This window comes from Tamandua tetradactyla, chromosome 16, assembly GCF_023851605.1.
Source record: "Tamandua tetradactyla isolate mTamTet1 chromosome 16, mTamTet1.pri, whole genome shotgun sequence".
NCBI classification, from domain to species: domain Eukaryota; kingdom Metazoa; phylum Chordata; class Mammalia; order Pilosa; family Myrmecophagidae; genus Tamandua; species Tamandua tetradactyla.
In genome coordinates this window covers 16,905,554-16,927,069 of record NC_135342.1, presented here as the reverse complement: position 1 = coordinate 16,927,069, position 21,516 = coordinate 16,905,554, and the positions used below count along the sequence as shown (strand labels likewise).

The 21,516-nt window shown below is 40.6% G+C and overlaps 1 protein-coding gene and 1 pseudogene across 2 annotated transcripts in view; one reads left to right on the top strand and one right to left on the bottom strand.

The window, feature by feature from the left end:
* Nucleotides 1-21,516, bottom strand: part of LOC143658983 (multiple C2 and transmembrane domain-containing protein 1-like) — a 484,136-nt pseudogene that overhangs the window by 310,472 nt on the left and 152,148 nt on the right. The gene's annotated exons all lie outside the window — the stretch shown is intronic.
* Nucleotides 1-21,516, top strand: part of LOC143658985 (solute carrier family 41 member 3-like) — a 55,914-nt gene that overhangs the window by 20,986 nt on the left and 13,412 nt on the right. The window contains 3 exon segments of the mRNA XM_077131464.1: nucleotides 11,394-11,498; nucleotides 11,626-11,628; nucleotides 19,518-19,586. Coding sequence (XP_076987579.1) covers nucleotides 11,394-11,498; nucleotides 11,626-11,628; nucleotides 19,518-19,586 — 177 coding nt within the window.

Here is a 21,516-nt window from a genome sequence, read left to right as displayed (position 1 = left end):
ACCTGACAGTCCACCCCTTGTCAACTTGGCAGCTATACATATCACCTTAATCTATACCTAATTTCTAAATAAAGAACAATAAAACACATATTTTTCTTTCACCTAACAATACTCAACTGTCCTGCATATAACTGGAAACACATTAAATCTCTCCAGAATAGGGTGCAAGTCCTGGGTAATATTCATTCTTAAACCTGATATCTTACAACTTAAATAGTATAACATGAACAAAAACAGCATTACAGTCCTCATTTCTGTAACTGATTACATGGTCGAAGTTCATATTTATCACTACCTTCTTCCACTACCCATTCCATGTTCCCTTCACCCTCAGCAAGCACTTTAGCTGCCCGTGGTTCTTTGCCTGCTGGGGTGACCCAAACCTTCATTCCTGAAGTTTCAGAGCCATTGGTAGTGAATGGCTTCCTGGATTGGGTTGTTGCAGTTTTCCATCGATTTTAATCACAGAGCATGGTAGTACTAAAAGACACCCTAGGGGATCTCCTATATTCCAAGAAAACTCTTCTTTACCTTCATTGTGTAGTTGCAGTCCTATTTCCCCCTGATAGGGTCAATCACCCCACCCAGTAATGTAATCCCTTTCTTGGCTTGTTGATCCAGGCAAATGAGTAACCCAAAGTGACAAAGTGACAGTCTTAGATTCCAGTTCAATGGAATCATTGTTGTTTCTCCTGGTGGAAGCACTCCCCCTTTTGGAATTAAAACCTATAGACCAGCAGAGCTTAGGGTCGCAGGGACAGGAAGCAGAAATTTTCCTAGTGGATCACTAGGGGTAATAGCAAGTGGTACCACTCCCATTTCCACCCCTTGGTTTCTGGACCCATGGATCCTGGCTATGGGAGAAACAGCACCATACAGCCGATGCTGATTCAGAGCATACACAGCTTTCTGGAGAACATTACCCCAGCCCTTCAAGGTATTGCCACCTAGTTGGCACTGTAATTGAGTTTTCAAAAGACTATTCTACTGTTCTATCAATCCAGCAGCTTCTAAATGATGGGGAACATGGTAAGACCAGGAGATTCCATGAGCATGTGTCCATTCCTGCACTTCATTTGCTATGAAGTGTGTTCCTTGATTAGGAGCAATGCTGTGTGGAATACCATGACATTGAATAAGGCCGTGGGAACGCAGAGTCCAGAATCCACAGGGCAGGCTGTGAAGCCGATGATTCCCATGGAGGGGTCTGGATGAACTCCACAGGAGATGATGAGGGCCAGGGAAGTGGGGGAGGGGGGCTGCCCATGCAGGTGTGGGGGCCAAGGGTGTTGATTTTGTATGACTCTACTTTGCTGAACTTGTTTATTAGCTCTAGTAGTGTTTTTGTAGATTTTGGGGGGACTTTTTAAGTATAGGATCATATTGTCTGAAATAGTGAAGGTTTTACTTGTTCCTTTCTGATTTGGGTGTCTTTTATTTCTTTTTCTTGCCTAAGTGCTCTAGCTAGAACTTCTAGCATGAGGTTGAGTAACAGTGGTGGCTTGTTCACAATCTTTGAGGAAAAGCTTTCACTCTTTCACCATTGAGTTTGATGTTAGCTGTGGGTGTTTCATATAGGCCCTTTATCATGTTGAAGAAGTTCCCTTCTATTTATGTCTTTCAAAGTATTTTTATCAAGAAAGGATTCTGAATTTTGTTAAATGCCTTTTCTGCATTGATCGAGATATCATGTGTTTTTTTTCCCTTCAGTTTGTTAATGTATTATACTAATTGATTTCCTTGCATGGAATGACCCTTGCATTACTGGAATAACCTCACTTGGTCACGTTGTATAATTCTTTTAATGTGCTGCTGGATTCAATTTGAAAGTATTTTGATGAGGATTTTTGTATCTGTACTCAGTAGAGAGATTGGTCTGTAATTTTATTTTCTTGTTGTACCCTCATCTGCCTTTGGTATTAGGGTGATGTGGGATTCACAGAATGAGTTAGTTAGCATTTTCTCCACCTCAATTTTTTGGAAGGCTTTGAACAGGATTGGTATTAATTCTACCTGGAATAATTGGTAAAATTCCCCCATGAAGCCATCTGGTCCTGGGCTCCACTTTGTTGGGAGGTTTTTGTTGACTAATTCAGTCTCTTTATGTTGGATTAGTTTGTTAAGGTCTTCTATTTTTTTCCAAGTCAGTGTAGATTGTTTGTATTTCTCTAGGAATTTGTCCATTTCATCCAAATTGTCTAATTTGTTGGTATACAGTTATTCATAGCATCCTCTTATGATCATTTTAGTTATATGGGGTCAGTGGTAATGACCCCCTCTCATTTCTGATTTTATTTATTTGCATCTTCTCTTTTTCTTTTCTTTGTTATTCTAGCTGAGAGTTTGTCAATTTTATTGATCTTCTCAGTAGCCAACTTTTTGTTTTATTGATTATTATTATTTTTTTGTTCTCAATTTCAATTATTTCTCCTCTAATATTTGTTATTTCTTTCCTTTTGCTCGTTTTGAGATTAGTTTGTTTTTTTCCTGTAGTTTCTATAAGTGTTCGGTTAAGTCTTTGATTTTAGCTCTTTTTTTCTTTTCTTTTTTTTTTTTTTGTATCTGCAGGCACCAGGAATTGATCCTGGGTCTCTGGCATGGCAGGCGAGAATTCTGCCACTGAGCCACCATCCCACTGCCCAGCTCTTTCTTTTTTGTGTGGGCATTTAGGGCTATAAATTTCCCTCTCAGTACTGTCTTCACCGCAACTCATAATTTTGGTATGTTGTGTTTCATTTTCATTTGTCTCAAGATATTTACTGAATTTTCTTACAGTTTCTTCTTTGACCCACACATTGTTTGAGAGCGTGCTGTTCAAGTTTCATATATTTGTGAGTTTTCCTGTTCTCTGCCTGTTGTTGATTTCCGGTTACATTCCATAATGGTTGGAGAAGATGTTTTGTATAGTTCCAATCTTTGTAATTTATTGAAATTTACTTCGTCACCCAACATGTGGTCTATCCTGAAGAATGATTCATGTGCACTTAAGAAGAATGTATAACCTGCTGTTTTGAGGTGCAGTGTTCTGTATATGTTTGTTAGGTCCAGTTTATTTATCATGTTATTCAAGTTCTCTGTTTCCTTAGTGATAGACTAGGAGACCAATAGGGAAGTTTCCAACTATTATTGTAGATATATTCTATTACTCCCTTCAGTTTTGCCAGTGTTTGCCTCTTGTACCCCACAGTATTGAACAAGATTAATGGACATGGCTTTTCTGGTGTGCACAACACTTTCAAACCAGCATAACATCCATATTTAATTACTACTCTAAATTAAGATATTCATAATTTTCCAGTTTCAGTTTGAACATTTAACTTGTAGTGATAAAATTTGTGTTCTCACACCGGATCTTCTAATTAGTTGCACAGCCTAGACAGTCCCCTTTTAGATTCCTGCTGTCACCCAGACCAAACAGGGATAATAGCTTTTTAATCTACCATATAGGTAAGCAGATGTGAAGTTTGTATGAAGACATTTTGCTAATGCCACTGAACAAATATAAGGTAAAATACATTGTTTTAGCATATTACCTATTTTCTAATATTTAACATGTTTATAATTTAACCAAAATAAAGATTGCATACTTTCAGAACTCCAAAATTCGGTAGTTATACAAGGTGAATTAAAGTATTAAAGCTAGTTATAGTAACAAATCATTCACCCATGTTGTAATGTAATTTCATTATGAAGTAATAATTATAAAAATGGGTAAACTCTCATGACACTGTTCCTAGTTATTCTAGCTCAAGACTTCTTGCCCATATGAATGGACTGTGTGGCTCCAGCCGCTTCATCAGGTGTTTGAACAGCCCTGTTGCCCCTAGGTTGTGTCAGGCAGAGTGGACAGCATCTGCCAGTCCCCGTGGCAGACCAGGTGACTGCCCCTTGCTTCTTAGGTATGCGAATGACAGGTGGAGCAGCTGCTCCCTCACATGCCTCAAAACCCTCAAATCTAAATGATTTTCAGTGGCAGCATCTAGCAGGCAGTCACCAAATTTTCCCTATTGTTAGTGTTTCACCATCACAGTTTGTAAGTGGATGGATATTTTATCTTCTGACATGCCCAGTGGCCAGCTTGTCCCCACACTCCCGCCTGGCCTCTGAGTCCCCTCAAGCCCCCAGGCCCCAGACAAGGTCTGGAGAGCAGCAGCCCCTGGTGGGCATTGCCCTCCCGAGCCTGGAGACGTGGTGTAGGGGCCGGAGGTACCAGAAGAGTGGGCTGTAGGTCAGCAGCTGCAGGAGATGATGAGGGCCAGGGAAGTGGGGGAGGGGGGCTGCCCATGCAGGTGTGGGGGCCAAGGGTGGGGGGGAGGGGTGCACGTGCAGGTGTGGGGTGCTGAGGGTGGGGGGATGGTGTCTCATGCAGGTGTGGGGGGCCGAGGGTGGGTGGAGGGGTGCCCGTGAAGGTGGGGAGTGCCGAAGGTAGGGGGAGGTGGGCTGCCCATGCAGTTGTGGGGGCCTGAGGGTGGGGGAGAGGGAGGGTCCCATGCAGTTGTGGGGGGCCAAGGGCCAGGGTGAGCCTACTCAGGTGCCAGTACCTGGTGCCAGGTGTGGCATGGGGCTGGGTGTGGGCAGCTGTCACAGACATGTCCCGTCGTCTTCCTGATGCCCTCTATCTCCTTAACTGTCACCTTAAATCAACTTAGCAGGTTTGTCTGGACATCTTTGATTCACTGCTCCATGTTCTGTGTCTCCTCTGACTTTAATTTGTTCCCTGGACTGGGTCACATCTTCTGTTTCTTAGTGTGGCTTGTGTTTTTTGCTGGTCTGGGGATCTCATTATCCTGATGGTTTTACTGCATGTTGGTTTCTCTCTTGTCTAGGATTTTGTTCTGGCAAGTTTGTGTTAAGGCTCTTTGTGGTTTCTTGCTCACCATTTCCAGCCAAAGCGGGTACCTGTACAGTGGGTGCAGACCAGGTCTGCAGGCCTGAGAGAGAAGGTCGGGACAGTCACCAGAAAGCCTTTGTTTCTCCTTGTTTCCCAGGGCCACTTTTCTGGCCTGCCCAGCAGGCGATGCTTCTGGCAGCCTGTCCCCTCCAGCCCTGCTGTGGCTGACTTGGGCCCTTTTGGAAGCCCAGAATATTTCAGAACATCAGTTTCTGGTTTCTTTGTACCCAAGGGTTATCTCTAGCATGCTGTATTTTACTGTAAGCTGTGAGGAGAAACCTGGCTGCACTTTCCATATTTAATTTGGAAATCTCTTCTGCTGAATATCCAAGTTCATGGTTTTTAAAATCTGCCTTCCAGCCAAAGCCACTTCTCAATTTTGCCAAATTATCTGTGATTTTAAAACAAGGATTGCCTTCTGTCCAGTTTGCAATAACACACACTTCATTTCTGTCTAGTGCTGGCCAGAGGCAACCCTAGAATCCACATTTCTACATTCTACATTCTACAGTCTCTTCAAAGCATTCTAAGCCTTCTCTGTCAAGCTTCTCACAAGTCCTCCAAAGTCTTCCCCTCATCCATTTCAAATGCTCTTCCAACATTTTTGGTATTTGCAAACCACAGCAGCAGCACCCCACTCCTCTGGTTACCAAAATCTATTCTAGTTTGAAGCTGCTGGGATGCAATATACCGGAATAGAATGACTTTAAAAAAGGGGGGACTTAATAAATTGCTAGTTTATAGTTCTAAGGCTGAAAAATTGTCCCAATTAAAACAAGTCTATAGAAATGTCCAATCTAAGGCACCCAGGGAAAGATACCTTGGTTCAGGAAGGCTGACGATGATCAGTGTTTCTCTCTCTCTCAGCTGGAAAGGCACACGGTGAAGATGGAGCATCTGCTAATTTTCTCTCCAGGCCTCTTGCATCATGAAGCTCCCCAGGAGGCATTTTCCTTCTTCATCTCCAAAGGTCACTGGCTGGTGGACTCTGTGGTTCTCTTGTCCTTCTGTTGTGGTTCTGCAGCTCTCTCCTTGTTCTCAAAAGTAGCTGTATCCAGAAATGTCTCCTCTTTTATAGGATTCCAGTAAACTAATCAAGACCCACATTGAATGGGTGGAGACACATCTCCATCTAATCAAGTTTAATACCCACAATTGATTGAGTCACATCTCCGTGGAGATAACCTAACCAAGTTTCCAACTTACAGTACTAAGTAGGGATTGTAAGAAACTGTTGTTTCCACAAGATTGATTAGGATTAAAACTTGGCTTTTCTAGGGTGCATAAATCCTTTCAAACCAGCACAACTTTCAATCTGTTTTTATCCTTAGGACTTAAGTGAGTTTTCTATAAACAGCATATAGATTTGTCCTATTTTTTAATCCACTCTGCCAATCTCATCTTTTGATTGGAGAGTTTAATTCATTAGCATTTAATGTTATTACTTTAAAGGCAGTACTTTCTTCTAGCATTTTGTCTTTTGGATTTTATGTGTCAAAAAAATATACCTAATTTTTTTTCTTGTTTTACCTTTAGATAGTCTTCATTTCTACACTCATCTCCAGACCTCTCTTTCCTGTCTTTTCCTATCTGCCTGTAGTACTTTCTTTAGTATTTCTTGTAGAACCAGTGTCTTAGTCACAAAGTCTCTCAATGACTTCTGAAAATATTTTAATCAGCCCCCTCATTTTTGAAGGACAGTTTTGCTGGATATAGAATTCTTGGTTGGTATTTTCTCTTTCACAATCTTAAATATATCATACCACTGCCTTCTTGCCTCCATGGTTTCTGCTGAGAAATCCACACATAGTCTTATTGGGCTTCCCTTGTAAGTATTGCTTTTCTCTTGCTGCTTTCAAAATTCTCTCTTCATCATTTGACAATCTCATTAGTAAGTATCTTGGAATAGGTCTGTTTGGACCTGTTCTGTCTGGAGTATGCTGCATTTCTTGAATCTGTAATTTTATGTCTTTCATAAGAGATGGGAAATTTTCAGTGATTATTTCCTCTATGAGTCTTTCTGCTCCTTTTTCCTTCTCTTCTTTTGGGACACCCATAATGCATGTATTCCTGTGCTTCCTATTATCATTAAATTCCCTGAGACCCTGCTTATATTTTCCATATATTTTCTTTTGTGTGTCAGATTTCAGGTGTCCAGTCCTCTGGTTCACTAATCTTTTCTTCTGCCTCTTCAAATCTGTTGTTGTAGGTTTCCATTTTTTTTATCTCTTCTATTGTCCTTTCATTCTTATAAGTTCTGTGATTTGTTTTTTCAAGTTTCCAAGTTCTTCTTTATGTTCACCCAACGTTGTCTTTATATCCTTCATCTCTTTTGCCATATCTTCCCTCAGTTCTTTGAATTGATTTTTGATGACATTTTACGTTTGTTCGAACATCCTGAATTAGTTGTTTCAACTCCTGTATCTCATTTGAAGTGTTGGTTTATTTCTTTGACTGGGCCTTATCTTCAATTTTTCTAATATGACTCATTATTTTCTGCTGGCATCTGGGCATTTGATTACCTTAATTAGTTTATTCTAGAGGTTGTTTTCAGTCTTTTACCTGGGATTTTCTTGCTGGATGGCTTTGTTCTCTATCTGTTCTTTGACATTCACTTCAACTTTTTCTAGACTTCTCTCATAGGTTCTGTTTAACTGATTTGAATTTTTCAGTTCTTGTTTTTCTGTTTCTTGCCCTGCCTATATGGAGCCTTTTCTCTTTTGAGGTGGGTCTCCTCAGATATTAGAGACCCCAGTCAGATTTTCCCAGACCAGACTGGACCATGCTCAGGAGGAGAGAGTAGTTAGCATCAGGTTTCCCTGAGGGGGAGACCCAGTAGGTTGACAGACTTTCCTTTGAAGCCTCTCTATGCTTTTCCAATCCTGCCCAGTATGTGACACTTGTCTGCCTGGAGCTTCCCAGCAGGGTAAAGTGATGTGGTCCCTTTAACTTCAGCAGACTCTCCCTGCTGGGGTGTAGTTGAAACAGAGGCTGGGGTAGTAGGTGGGCTTATGTTGCTTCTATTTTCCAGCTCCGGGGGCCTGAATTCCCTTTTCTTGGAAAAGATGCACCCTTTAGGGAATTAACCCCATTCACCTGCCTAGTTACTTTGCCTGGGGCAGTGCTGGAGCCTCAGAGTGCTGGCAGGCCTATCTAAGGATCTAATGAGATGTTAAGAAGTTAAAGAAAAGAAGCCTTGTCAAAGCTTTGCCAATCAAGAGCTTGAGCTTGAACATGGTTCTCTGTATCTCCAGGCCCCTTTTTCTTGGGGTCCAGCCCTTTTCCACTATTTTGTGTGGTCTAACTGAAAAAGCCTCTGTGTTTTTTTTGTCAGCCCTGTCCTGTCTCTGTCAGGGCAAAAACTCCTGGTTCCTTTAGTGCCTATCCCAGGTTTAATTTATCTGTGCTGCAGGCCTGTTTTAGTCATCAGAATGTGTTACTTAATTCCACAATTGGAGCTTGGTTGAGCTGAGCTCCTGCTGCTAGTAAAGCCTGTTTCCTTTCCCGTGGGGAACCAGACTGCTATGTCCATGGGGGCGGGGGCACCTGCCTCCATGGCTTGGGGGACTCACAGTTCTGGGTGAGGTCTCAGCTGATCCAGCTTGTCCAGACCGGTATACCCTGTGTGTCCGGTCCCTGATGTCCCCTCAGCAGTTGTTTTATGTCATTCCTGGCTATTTACTAGCTGCTCTGGAGGATGAACTAAATGCCGCACCTCACTGTTGAAGGTCTGCTTCTGAATTCTCAATTCAATTCCAGTGTGCTGTATGCCTCTCCTTGTGCCAGTATGCACTATTTGAGCACTGTAGCTTTAGTTTTAAAATCAGGAATTATGGATCCTTCGACTTCATTCTTTTTTTAAGATAGTTTTTCTATTTGACATCCCTTACTCTCTCATTTAAATCTGATGATTGGTTTTTCCATTTTGTCAAAGAAGGCTGTTGGAATTTTTACTGGGATTGTGTTAAGTTTGTAAATTGTTTTGGGTAGAATTGTTATTTTAGCAATATCTAGTCCTGCAATCCATGAGCTTGGAATGTCCTTCCATTTCTTTAGGTCCTCTCTGATTTGCTTTAGCACTTTTTTTGTAGTTTTCTGTGTATAAGTCTCATATATGCTTGGTTAAATTTATTCCTAAATATTTGATTTTTTAGTTGCTATTGTAAATGAAATTTTTTTCTTGATTTCTTCTTCTGATTGTTCATCACTGTTACACAGAAACACTACAGATTTTTGTATACTCTGCTTAGGAGCTTTAATTTTAGAACAAATGCAAGGGTAAGGATTAAGGGATTATTGTTTTTGTTGTTATTCTTTGTTTTTAAGCAAGGACTTATTTGTTTCATTGAAGTACGTAGCATATACATGGAGAAAATTGCACAGCTCATATATGTACAGTTTGGTGAAACATCCTGAAGTAACGCTGTGTGACCCCCACCCAGATCAGGGACATTTTCAGCACCCAGCAGGGTACTCCATGCGATCCCACTTTCTGTCACTATTATAGCTTTTTAACTATAGAGCAATTTTGACGGTTCTTGATGTTACTGTGAATATTCTCGTGTGTGTTTCTTGGGGATATGAGTAGCATGCACACCCAGAAGTGTGCTTAGCAGTGAAAGGCCATCAATGTCTGAGTGACGTGGTAACAGAGCTCAACCCCGGGGCAGGGTCAAGGTCAGCAGGTAGGTGAGGCTTGACGCAGCAAGGGCGGTCTGGGGAGCTGGGCCATCATTCAGGCCCACCCATCCCCAAGTGCAAGAAACATTTTTGGTTGGTTTCCTCCTTTCCAGTGGCTGCCATGGGCATCTTTAAGGTGTAACTGGAAAGGGTGATGGCAGTGTGGAAAGTGGGAAATAAAGTGGAAATATTTCCTGGGTGGGATCTAAAACACTTATGATGGCTTGGATGTAAGCCAAAAAGAGACTGTGGATTCGCCCATCTTGCTTGTGGGGAGCAAGGAGGGGCTAAGTCCTGGCTAGCAGAGTAGGAGGGCTCTGTGAACACAGTAGGCAGGGCAAGAGAAGATGGGCATCTGCCAGGAGGAGAGGTTTGTGTGTGGTACCCGTGGACTCGGGAGGCACCTGTGGGATATCCAGCATTCCATCAGGAGTTGGACAATTAGTTCTAAATCCTAGATGATAGGGTCATCAGTATAGGACAGGCTGTTACCATTCAGAGGGCTTTTAGCTATAAATACCAGAAAGTGAGCTCAAAGTAACTTAAAAAAACAAGGACACTTATTATCTGTATAAATAACTCCAGAGATTGCAGTTTTAGGACTGGTTAATCATTGCATTAACAGTGTTATACAGGACCTGGGTTCTTCCCATTTTTCCACTCTACCATTCTATGTTTATTTACTTTGTCCCAGCATAGCCCCCCCTCTTGTTGCATGGTGCCTGGTTGATGCGCCCAAACATGGCTTCTCAGAGCTCACTGGTCAGAATTGTATGGCAGCCCCACATCTAAAACAACCGCCAGCGAGGAGGATGGGGCCACCGTGAGTCAGGACTCACCTCCCACCTCTCTTCCCTCTAGGCTCTTGAAAGATGTGGGTGTGTGTTGGGAAGGTTAGGCCCAGTGTGCAGTGGAAGGTAACTGAAACCTTGGGAGGGAGAGGGTATGGAGAGATAAGCAAACTGCAGGAGCAGTCCTAAGGAAAGTCAGTATTCAAAGGCCGCGGAAGATTAAGGGCCCACCCGGAGGCAAAGAGGCAAAAGTTAGAGAGGTTGGTAGAGGCCTAGGGAGAGTGGACACTTCCCATATGGGAAGCCAGACCAGAGGGAGCTGAGAGCTGTGCGTCACACACAGTGAGTGCTAGGTGAGTGTTAAGAGGAAAGAAATGTCATGTCATAGTGAACGACAGAATGAAGTTAGAAGAGACTGTGGATTGGCCCATCTGGAGGCCACTGCTTCCTTTATGTTGTGGAATGTCATTCAGGGGCATCGGGAGTGGACGCCAGCTGGCACAGCACTGAGTTGTGATTGGGCGGGTATGGTAAACCATTCAGAATTTCATGGTGCTGGGCAAGCACAAGAGGAAAAGCTTTGGTGGCAGATGAGAGTAAGAGAGCTTATTTTTGTTTTTGGATCTCATGTGTAGGTAAAGAGAGGAAGCAAGCATGAATAAGCTGGTTTGCAGAGGAGGTGGGAGACAGGTATGACCTACCTTTTAAATTGGTAACTAATTCATGGTTCTATAAAACACATTGTGCAGACCAAATAAAGAATATTCACAGGCTGGACCCAATCAATAGACCTCTGACCTAGCCCAGACCTCCCTTATCCAGAGAAAGAAGGGGGCTGGCTCAAGACTGCTAACACTGATTCATTAGATAGTGTTAAGAAAATTTCACAGCTTCATCATTATTTCATTTTCAGTTTAAAGCAATTTAAGAAACAACTTAGTCTTTCATTTTAAAGGGACTAAGAAGTGACTTGCTGAAGTTCCTAGAGCTATGCCAATATGTGATTTGGATTTATCTTCTTTCCCTGCCAGCACTGGCCTGTGTTTGTGGAGGTGAAAGATCTTCTAACACTGCTGCCTCCCCTGGTGGGGCTGAAGGGGAACCTGGAAATGACGCTGGCGTCTCACCTCTCCACTGTGATAAGTCTGCCTGGACATTGGGCCACCCAGCAGCCTGGAGGTGGGTGGGTTCTTACTGCCAGCCTCCCCTCAATGGCTTGTAGGTGGGTGGGTCATATTCTCAGAAAGCAGCTCTCAGGATGAGGCGGTAGGACCACAGCACGTGTGGTTGGATGTTGTCACCTCCTGATGCCCTCAGGCCGCCTCCTGCTTTTCAGCTGTTGAACTGGACAGAGGAGGGGACACATGCAGTCCTTTTTTTTTAACTTCATGTCACACATCAGCATGCATTTTGAATGGACTGAAATAAATTAAACTAAAGCATGATAGCAGAAAAGGTATTTTTACAATCTCTTAATAGAAAGTACTTTTAAAAAATTATTAGGAAATTTGTGGATTTATGGAACAATCATGCATAAAATACAGGATTTCCATATACCATCCTATTATTAACACCTTGCATTGATGTGGAACATTTGCTTCAACTAATTTTATAATTGTGCTATTAACTATAGTCTGTGGTTTAATGTAGGGGTCACCGTTTGTATAGTGTAGTTCCATGGATTTTAAGAAAATTTTATTCTATTATCATATATACAATCTAACATTTCTCCTTTTACCTTTTGTTAGTTCAGATACATATTTCAGTGCTGTTATTTGCATTGACAGTGTAATGCTACCATCACTGCCATCCACTTCCAGCATATTTCTATCACTCCAGATCAGAGCCCTGTGCATTTTAAGCTTTCAAAGGCTGTAGAAATGCAAAATCCATGAAGGAAAGAGGATTACCTTACCTTTATTGAATTGGAAGCCCTGTCATAACTTCCTTACATAAATTTAAAAGGGGAGTGACTAAAAGGAAAAAAATTATAACATATGAAGTTAGCAGAGTTTGTATCCTTAAATATCTAAGTAGTTCCTATATGTCAATAAGAAGACAAATCCCACAAAAGAAAAGTAAACAAAGGGCATGAATAAATGAGGATATAAAGCATTGTATGAAAATATTTTCAGTGATGCTTGTTACCAGGGCATATTAAATAACCAGTACTGTTTTGTTGTATGTCAGATTGACTTAAATGGATAAGAATGTGAGTGTCCACTGTTGGTGATTGTTCGGAGAAATGAGAATTCCAAGCAGTGATGGTGGTTAGTGTGCTCTGGTGTAGTCTTTCAGAAGGGCAAGTTTATAAAACCTTAAAAATGTGGAAACCCTTTACTCTGAAAGTTCTGAGCCTGGTAGTCAGCCTTAAGAAAGCTATTAGAAATACACCCAGAGGTACCATGACAAGGATGTCTTCATAATTATTTATTTTAACTTTTTATTTTGAAATGATTATATGTTTCAGTGATGTTGCAAAGATAGTATGGTGTAGTCTCATGTACCCTCCACACAGGTCCCCCCAGTGATTACATCTTATATACCTGTTGTACACTGTCAAAACCAGAACCTTCACGTTGGAACAATGTGTCTCTGTCTCTGCATCTCTTACTATATGTGCAGTCTGCAGTCCAGAACCAGAATTGCTCATTTGCCACCAAGGCCTCCCTCTGCTGTACTTGTGCCCCCATGCATCTCCTCGTCATGAACCCCAACCACCACTAATCTGCCCTTCTTTGCAATTTTGCTGTTTTATTATTTACAGTGATGCTATATGAATGAGTCTTATAGAATGGGACCTTTTGATATCAACTTTTTGTCACTCAGCATCATATCCTAAGGCCCATCCAAGTTGTTGCATATATGAATAATTCATTTGTTTTTATCCATGACTAGTATTCCATGGTATACTTTGTTTAACCATTCACTTTTCGAAGGACATCTGTTTTACTCTCCAGTTCTTGGCTATTACAAATAAAGCTATTATGAACATTTGTGTACAGATTTTACATAGATGAAAGGTTTTTTTTTTTTGGGTGCATGGTCTGGGAATCGAACCTGGGTCTCCTGCATGGAAGGCGGGCATTCTACCACTGAACCACACATGCACCCTGAATCTGCTTATTAGTTCTAGGTTTTTGTTTGTTTGATTTTTTAAAGATTACTTGTGATTTTTTATGTCAAACATCATGTATCTGCAAGTAGGAGGAGTTTTATTTCTACATTTTTCATTTGGGCACCTTTTATTTCTTTTTCTTGTCTTATTGCACTGCCTAGGACTTGAATACTGTTGAATAGAGTGGTACAAGTAACATCCTTCCCTGGCAATCCTAGGGGACCATCCAGTTCTTTCCTTTAAGTCTGACATTAGTTGCAGGTTTTTTGTAGATGCTTTTTGTTGCATTGAGGAAGTTCTCTGCTATTCCTAGTTTTCTGAGTGTTTTTATCATGAATAAGTTCCTAACTTTGTCAAAAGCTATTATTGTGTCAATTGTTAGTACCATGTGATTTTTCTTCTTTTGCCGGTTAATATGGTTGATTTCATTGATTGATTTTCAAAAATAGAACTTGCCTTACATCCCGGGAATAAACCCCATTTAGACATAGGATGCCGTTCTTTTTATATTTTGCTGACTTCTGTTTCTTTGTATTCTGTTAACAGTGCTTGTATTCTTGGTGGGGCTGTTGGTCTATTTTTTTCTTTTTTTCTTCTGTCTTTGTCTGGTTTTGGTATCAGGGAGATATTGGCCTCATAAAATGAGTTGGAGAGTATTCCTTCATCTTCTATTTTCTGGAAAAGGTGGTGTAAAATTATTGTTAATTCCTTTAAATGTGTAGTAATGAAAGCATCTGGGCCTGAAGTTTCATTTTTAGTTTTTAAATTTTGAATTTGATTTTCTTAATAGTTATAAGGTTATTCAAGTTATCTATTTCATAGGTGAGTTGGGGTAATTTATGCTTTTCCAGGAATTGGTTCATTTCATTGAAGTTGTCAAATTTATGTGTGTAGAGTTCTTTGTACTATTTCCTGATAAGGCTTTTGACACCTGCAGAGTTTATAGGTGATATCCTGTTTCATTCTTGACACTAACAATTTGTGTCTTCTTTCTTTTTTCTTTGATTTGCTAGAGGTAGCTAAAGTTGTCAATCTACTTGATCTTTTCAAACAGCTATGTTTCTGTTTCCTCATCTTTCTGGTTTTCTGTTTTTAATTTTGTTGACTTCTGTCCTTCTCTTTATTAGTGCCTTTCTTTTGATTTTGTTTTTCTTTTTCTAGTTTCTTAGGGTTGAAGTTTAAAATACTGATTTGAGACTTTTCTTTTTTCTAATGTAAGGATTCAGTGGTACACATTTCTATCTCAGAAATACTCCAGTTTTGTCTTTCTGTTTTCAATGTTATAGTTTCATTATAATGTAGTTCAATGCATTTTTAAAATTTTCCTTGTGGCTTCCTCTTTGACTTACTTATTTGTAGACTTTTCTTTTATTATTTTGTTATTGATTTCTAGTTTGCTTCCATTATAGTCCAAGAACACACTCTGCATGATTTGAATACCTTTAAACTTTTTGATATTTGTTTTATGTTCTAGTTTATGGTCTATATTGGTAAATGTTCCATGGGCACTTGGAAAAGACATATATTTTGCTATTGTTGGCTGGGATGCTTTATAAATATCATTTATATCCTGTCAGTAGAGGGTATGGTTGAGTTTTTCTATATACTTGCTGAATTTCATATTGGTTGTTCTGTGAATTGTTGAGAAAGGGATGTGCAAGTCTCCAACTGTAATTATGGATTTGCTTATTTCCCCTTTCAGTTGTATCAGGTTTTACTTCACATATCTGCAGTTCTGTTATTTAGTGCATACACTCTTAAGGGTTCCTATGTCTTCTTCGTTGATTGATTTCTTATCATTATACAGTGCCCTTCCCAGTCCCGGGGCATTTGCTTTGCTCTGAGGTCTACTTCATTGGGCACTGATATAGCCATTCTAGCTTTCTTTTGAATAACATTTGCCTGTATATATTTTTCTATCCTTTTACTTTTCAAACCAACTAATAGTGTTATCTTTGGAGTGAGCTTCTTTTGGACAACATATAGATCCAGTCTTTGTCTTTTAATTGGTGAATTTAGATGATTTATACTTAATATAGTTATTGATATGTTAGAGCTTAAGTCTGCCATTTAATTTTTTTGCTTTCTGTATGATCTCTCTGTTTTTCATTTCTCTCTGTTCTTCTTACCTGTGGGTTAATTGAACATTTTTTAGAATTCCATTTTATCTGTTTTTTTTTACTGTGAAATAAAACATATGTACCAAAAAGCAATAAATTTCCAAGTACATTTTAACAAGTACTTATAGGATAGATTTTAAAGTTTAGTATAGGTTATAGTTCCACAATTTTTCATTTTTTCTTCTAGCTGCTCCAAGACACGGGAGACAAAATAAATACCAATATAATGATTTGGCAGTTATACTCATTTGTTAAATCCCCTGTTATACCCCTCCTCTTTAAAATTTTTTTCTTTGTGAGAAATAACATATATATGAAAAAACAATAAATTTCAAAGCACATTGCAGCAATTGGTTGTAGAACAGATTTCAGAGTTTGGTATGGGTTACAATTCCACGATTTTAGGTTTTTGCTTCTAGCTGCTCTAAGATCCTGGAGACTAAAAGAAATATCAGTATAATAATTCAGGAATCATACTCATTTGTTAAGCCCTACCTTCTCTGTATGACTTCACTATATGAGTCTGGTCTTTTTCCCACTTTTTATGGATATTTGGCTACACCCATTCTAACTTTTTCATGTCGACAGTATGGGAGGGGAGATGGAACTAGTTGATGTTCTAGAAAGGCTGATTCTTCTGCATTTCAGAACTTATCTGGTCCCGGGACCCATTGGAAAGCTACTCCAGTGCACGGAACCTTTGTAGAATCTTACATAATGCCTTAAGTATTCTTTAGGATTGGCAGGAGTGGTTTTGGGTGGGGTTTGACAAGCTATGATAGGCAGTAGTGTCTAACTGAAGCTTGTATAAGAGTGATCTCCAGAGTAGCCTCTTGACTGTTTTTTGAACTCTCTCAGCCACTGATACCTAAGTCCTAAGGGGGCAGAGGGATCCAGGCATGCTTCCCGGAGCCCCAAGAGTACCCCCCATTCATCAAAACTTGATGTTCTAATAGTTTTCATCTTCATACAAGTCCCACCACCATCCTGGACAAGGTCAGCATCCACATGGTTAACTCATCCAAAACTCAAGCCTCAAGTTTTCAACAGCTTCATCACCAGTGACCCTAACCTCCATTCCCTTTCAGTCTCCATTCTCATCCCCTTGCCTTGAAGTACCTGGATTGATCATGCTATTCTAATTTCTTACTTCCTTACGTCCCACCTCACACACAGCTTCTTTTGCTCAAGATCTTTGATGTCCCACCTCTGTGGCATCTCCATCCCACCTAGTCATCCATCTCCCCTTTTACCTCTGGTTCCACCTCCTTTCCTGTTCAGCATTAAAGGACACTACACCTGTGGCTACCAGTCAAAGCAGGTCTGTTGTGTAATGGCTGTAGGTTTCTTTTTGGGAAAATTTTAGTGAAAGGTGGTCAGGGTGCACAATATTGTGAGTATGATTAATCCCACTGAATGCTGTGCTTGGAGTGGTCAAGATGGGAAAATTTATGGTGTATGGATGTTCCTATGGTTTAAAAAAAGAGCAATTAAAGAGATGGTGACAATTAAATGCAATATTGATCCTGGGTGGGATCTCATAAAGGAGGAGAAAAGGCTCAAATGGACATTATTGGGACACATGAAGAAATGGAGTATTGGCGGTAAGCTTTCTATCAATGTTAAATTTCTTCAACTTCATAATTGGGCTTAAGGTGATTAAGTGAAATTTCTTGGGAAATGTACATGACAGTATTAAGTGTTCAAGGAGCATGATATGTACAACATACATTCAAGTATTCAGAAAATTAGTAGATAGATGAATAGATAGAATGATAAGGCAAATGTGGCAAGAGGTTAAAACTGGTGGATCTGAGTATTTGGGAAGATAATGGTATGTTGAAGTGCTTTGTATGGCATTTGTATTATTTTGTAACTGTCCTGTAACATCAAAAGTATTTCAAAATAAAAAGTGTATTTTGTTTTACAGCAAGGCTGTTACATGGGATGGAAAGGTGACAGATTTGAAAATTTATGTAACAGTTTTATAGCTGATGGAAATAAACTTGAGAAAGGAATACCTTTATCTATATTTATATATCTTTATCTGATATATACTAAGTGGCCATATAAGCACCTTACCTAATAAGACCAGCGGCATGGTTGGGTTGGCTGATTAATAGGAAATATCAGTTGAAACAGAAAACAAATACCCTTTAGTTTTCGTAAACATACAGTTCAACTGTGGGAGCAAAAAAGAGTGAACAGATGAGAAATTAGCCTGCCACACTTCAAGTGTTTTCATGTCCTGGGCTTTTGCAACCTTTTTGGCTTTACCTCACTCCCTCGATATTCCCTCAGGAGCACCATGAGGTGGGTATTATTATATCCATTTTAAATAAGGGTAGACTGAGACTTGGAAAGACTTCCGTGAGCTGTCCCAGGTATCTCAGTCATGCCAGACAAGTAAAGAAAAATAAGTATAAAATTATGCTGTCTACAACAAACTTGATGTTTTTTTTCCTTAGAGATCAGGAACTTAATGAAAATGATACAAAGGAGTTCAGAAAATCTATTGATTTTTTTTGGTAACCTTTTTTTCCCCCTTTATCTAAGTCTTGAATTTTGGAAATACTATATCACTAGAAGCTGACATCCATTTTTCTTCTTCTTCTTCTCTTTTACTTTTTATTGTAGTAACACATATAAAATTCAAAATTTCACATTTTACCCACTTTCAGGTATACAATTCAGTGACACTGATTTCATTCACAGTTTTGTCCTGCCATCACCAACATTTATTACCCAAATTTTCATCCACTCAAACAGAAACTTTGCACCCATTGAGCAATAATTCCCCACTCCCCCTTTGCTGGCTCCTGGTCACCTATAATCTATCTGTCTCTATGAATTTGCTATCTCTAGGTGTTTCATGTAAAGTAAAATCACATAGCATTTGTCCTATTTGTCCTCAGTGTCTGGTTCATTTCATACGACCTGATAACTTCAAGGTTTATGTTTGTTCTCACCTATATCAGAACTTCATTCCTTTGACCATGCTGTGTATTTACTCATTGTGTCTGGCATTCGGCAGTTGATGAACACTTGGTTTGTGTCCACATTTTCTCTACTGGGAATAATACTGCTATGGACATTGGTGTACAAATAATACCACCACTTTTAAAGGAGAAAGTTGCATTTCTGATCTTGCTTTTCATACTAAGAGAAGAGAGACTTCTTATGCTTCTTGTAAACTGGGTGATTTGGCAGAGGGAGGTTGGGCTGGGTTGGTGCTCCGGTAAGATGTTACTAGCTAGTGAGGGGAGAGAAGGGAATTTCTGGGGGTGGGAAGGACATGAGCAAAGATCTGGTTGAAATGACGGGATCCAGATCCTTGTAGAAATTCCTGCTCTGTGGTCCAGGGGTGAACTTTGAAAGGTAAGCAATAGCTGATATTGGTCATGACATGCATCTGTGTGTCTGTGTGCTAACCTGTATGCACAGAAGACTGGCCCTTACACCTATCCATGTTGTGTGCTAGTCTGTGTGTACAGAAGACATGGTCCATGACACCCATCCATGCATGTGCTAGCCTGTGTGCACAGGAGACATGGCTCATGACACCCATCCATGTGTGTGCTAGCCTGTGTGCACAGAAGAGTGGCCCTTACACCTATCCATGCATTTGCTAGCCTGTGTGCACAGGAGACTGGCCCTTATACCTATCCATGTGTGTGTGAGCCTGTGTGCACAGAAGACTGGCCCTTATACCTATCCATGCGTGTGCTAGCCTGTGTGCAGAGGAGACATGGCCTATGACACCCGTCCATGCATGTGCTAGGCTGTGTGCACAAGAGACATGGCCCATGACAACCATCCATGCGTGTGCTAGGCTGTGTGCACAGTAGACGTGGCCCTTACACCTATCCATGCGTGTGCTTGCCTGTGTGACCCTTTTCTTTTCTCTCTCATCCTAGGCCAACACTGGAGTAATTGACCCCAAGGAGCAGCACAAAATTATAAACAGCAATCTTGCCCTAGTTCAGGTAACTCTTACTTTCCTGGATGGATGAATTTTCTTCCTCTTTCTTATTCTGCACCTGGCCTGCTTCAGGTAGGAAGAGGGAACCATGGGTAAGCCCTTGTCCATGTGCTCTGGCTGACACTTTGAGGACAGGTGGCCAGATGCCATGTCTGTGAAACTGCAGTCCTGGAGCAGCCAGAGGCTCAGCCTTCCCACAGGGCACCACCATTTCTACCCAAAGCAGACACCTGTTTTGCAAACACAAAATGCCTCCAGCTTTCTACCCCCTCATTTCCTTATGAACATCTTGAAAGATTTGCCTGTACTTGCTGACTTCTCTTTTTCTTAGCCTGTATGAGGCAAATTGGCTTCTCTTCCCAACATGTCAACTGAAACTTCTCTGACCCATGGTCACTGATATTTTTCAAGTTAAGAACTCTTGTGATGGTCTTTTTAATTACTTTTAAAGAAACTTTTACTGTAGTAACATATGTACAATTTGAAATTTCATCTTAATATTTTCAGGTGTCCAATTTAATTGTGTGCCCACTCTCTTGCCACCATCACCACCATCCGTTACCCAGACTTCTTCATCATTTTGAACAGAAACTCAGGTCCCTGCAAACAATAGCATTGCCAGCTGCTTGCAATCTGTACTCTCCAGTCTGTCTTTAGGAATCTGCATATTCTACGTTTTTCACATAACTGAGATCATACAATATTTGTATTTTTGTATCTGGCTTATTTCACTCTGGAATATCTTCAGTATTCACCCATGCTGTGCCATGTAACAGCAGTTCATTCTTTCTTACAGCTGAATAATGCTCCACTGTGCATATAGACCACATTTTGCTTATCAGTTGAGGGACACATGGGTTGTTTCCACCTTTTGGCTATTTTGATTAATACCACTATGGGCATCACCGTGCAGATATGTGTTGAGTCTGTTGCTTTCAGTTCTTTTGGCTATATACCATGGATTGCTGTTCCACACAGTAGTTCCATGTCTGACCTTCAGGTGATTCCCTTTTATGTTATATTACTTATTCATTTAGGGCATTTGATGCTCTGGATCCTTCCTGACTTGAAATTCTCCATTATTCCTACTCCTGCCTCTCTGTCCCTTCTTAATCTTTGTGACATTTTCTTCTTTGTTTGTCCCTAAATACTTCATGCTCCTTTCAAATTTTATCTCCTGGCCAGACCCCAGTGGGGTTACTCCCTTGTCCTGTAGGTTTCATCACAGAGTCCAAGACCCATGGCTGAGGAGTGGAGAGCAAATGACTCAGGACATGAGGGAAGGCCAGGCATGGCCTAGGTGGAAGTAGCTCTGTTCTAGAAGCTTCTGGGCGTCTCCGCATACAGGCAGCCTGGCAAGCTAAAGAACCTGTGTTCTGAGATCCTGCAGGCCTGGTGTTAGGGCCATCATTTATCCACTGGGTAGCCTTGGGCAGGGGACATGGTCTTGCTTAGCCACATGTTCATATCAGTAGAATTAATGTGATAGTCACTGCACCTGTCAGCTGATTCCAGAACCCCCGTGTCTAATTCTCTTCTCTCCACAAGCACAGCCCCAAATCTGGCTGTGCCATCTTCCCTCATCACACTCAACTCTCCTGCTCTGGATAAAAAATATGTATCTCATTCATTCATTTGGCAAGCATATCTGAGTCCTTGCTGAGTGCTGAGCTGTCTTCTCAAAGCGAGGACTCCACATAGTAAGACGGTTCTCATCTGGGCTAGAGGAACACAACCTCAGTTACAAATGAATAAGACACCTTCAAATTGAATTTTCTCAATCACTAAGTAGTTGGTCACCTTCTTAAGTATTTCTTAGTCATTTCTATTTCCTTTTCTGGGAATTGCCTTTCATATTTCTTCCGTATTTTTTTATTGTTACTTATATAAATTTTTTTTTATTTTATCAATTTGTGACCTGGATTTATTATTCT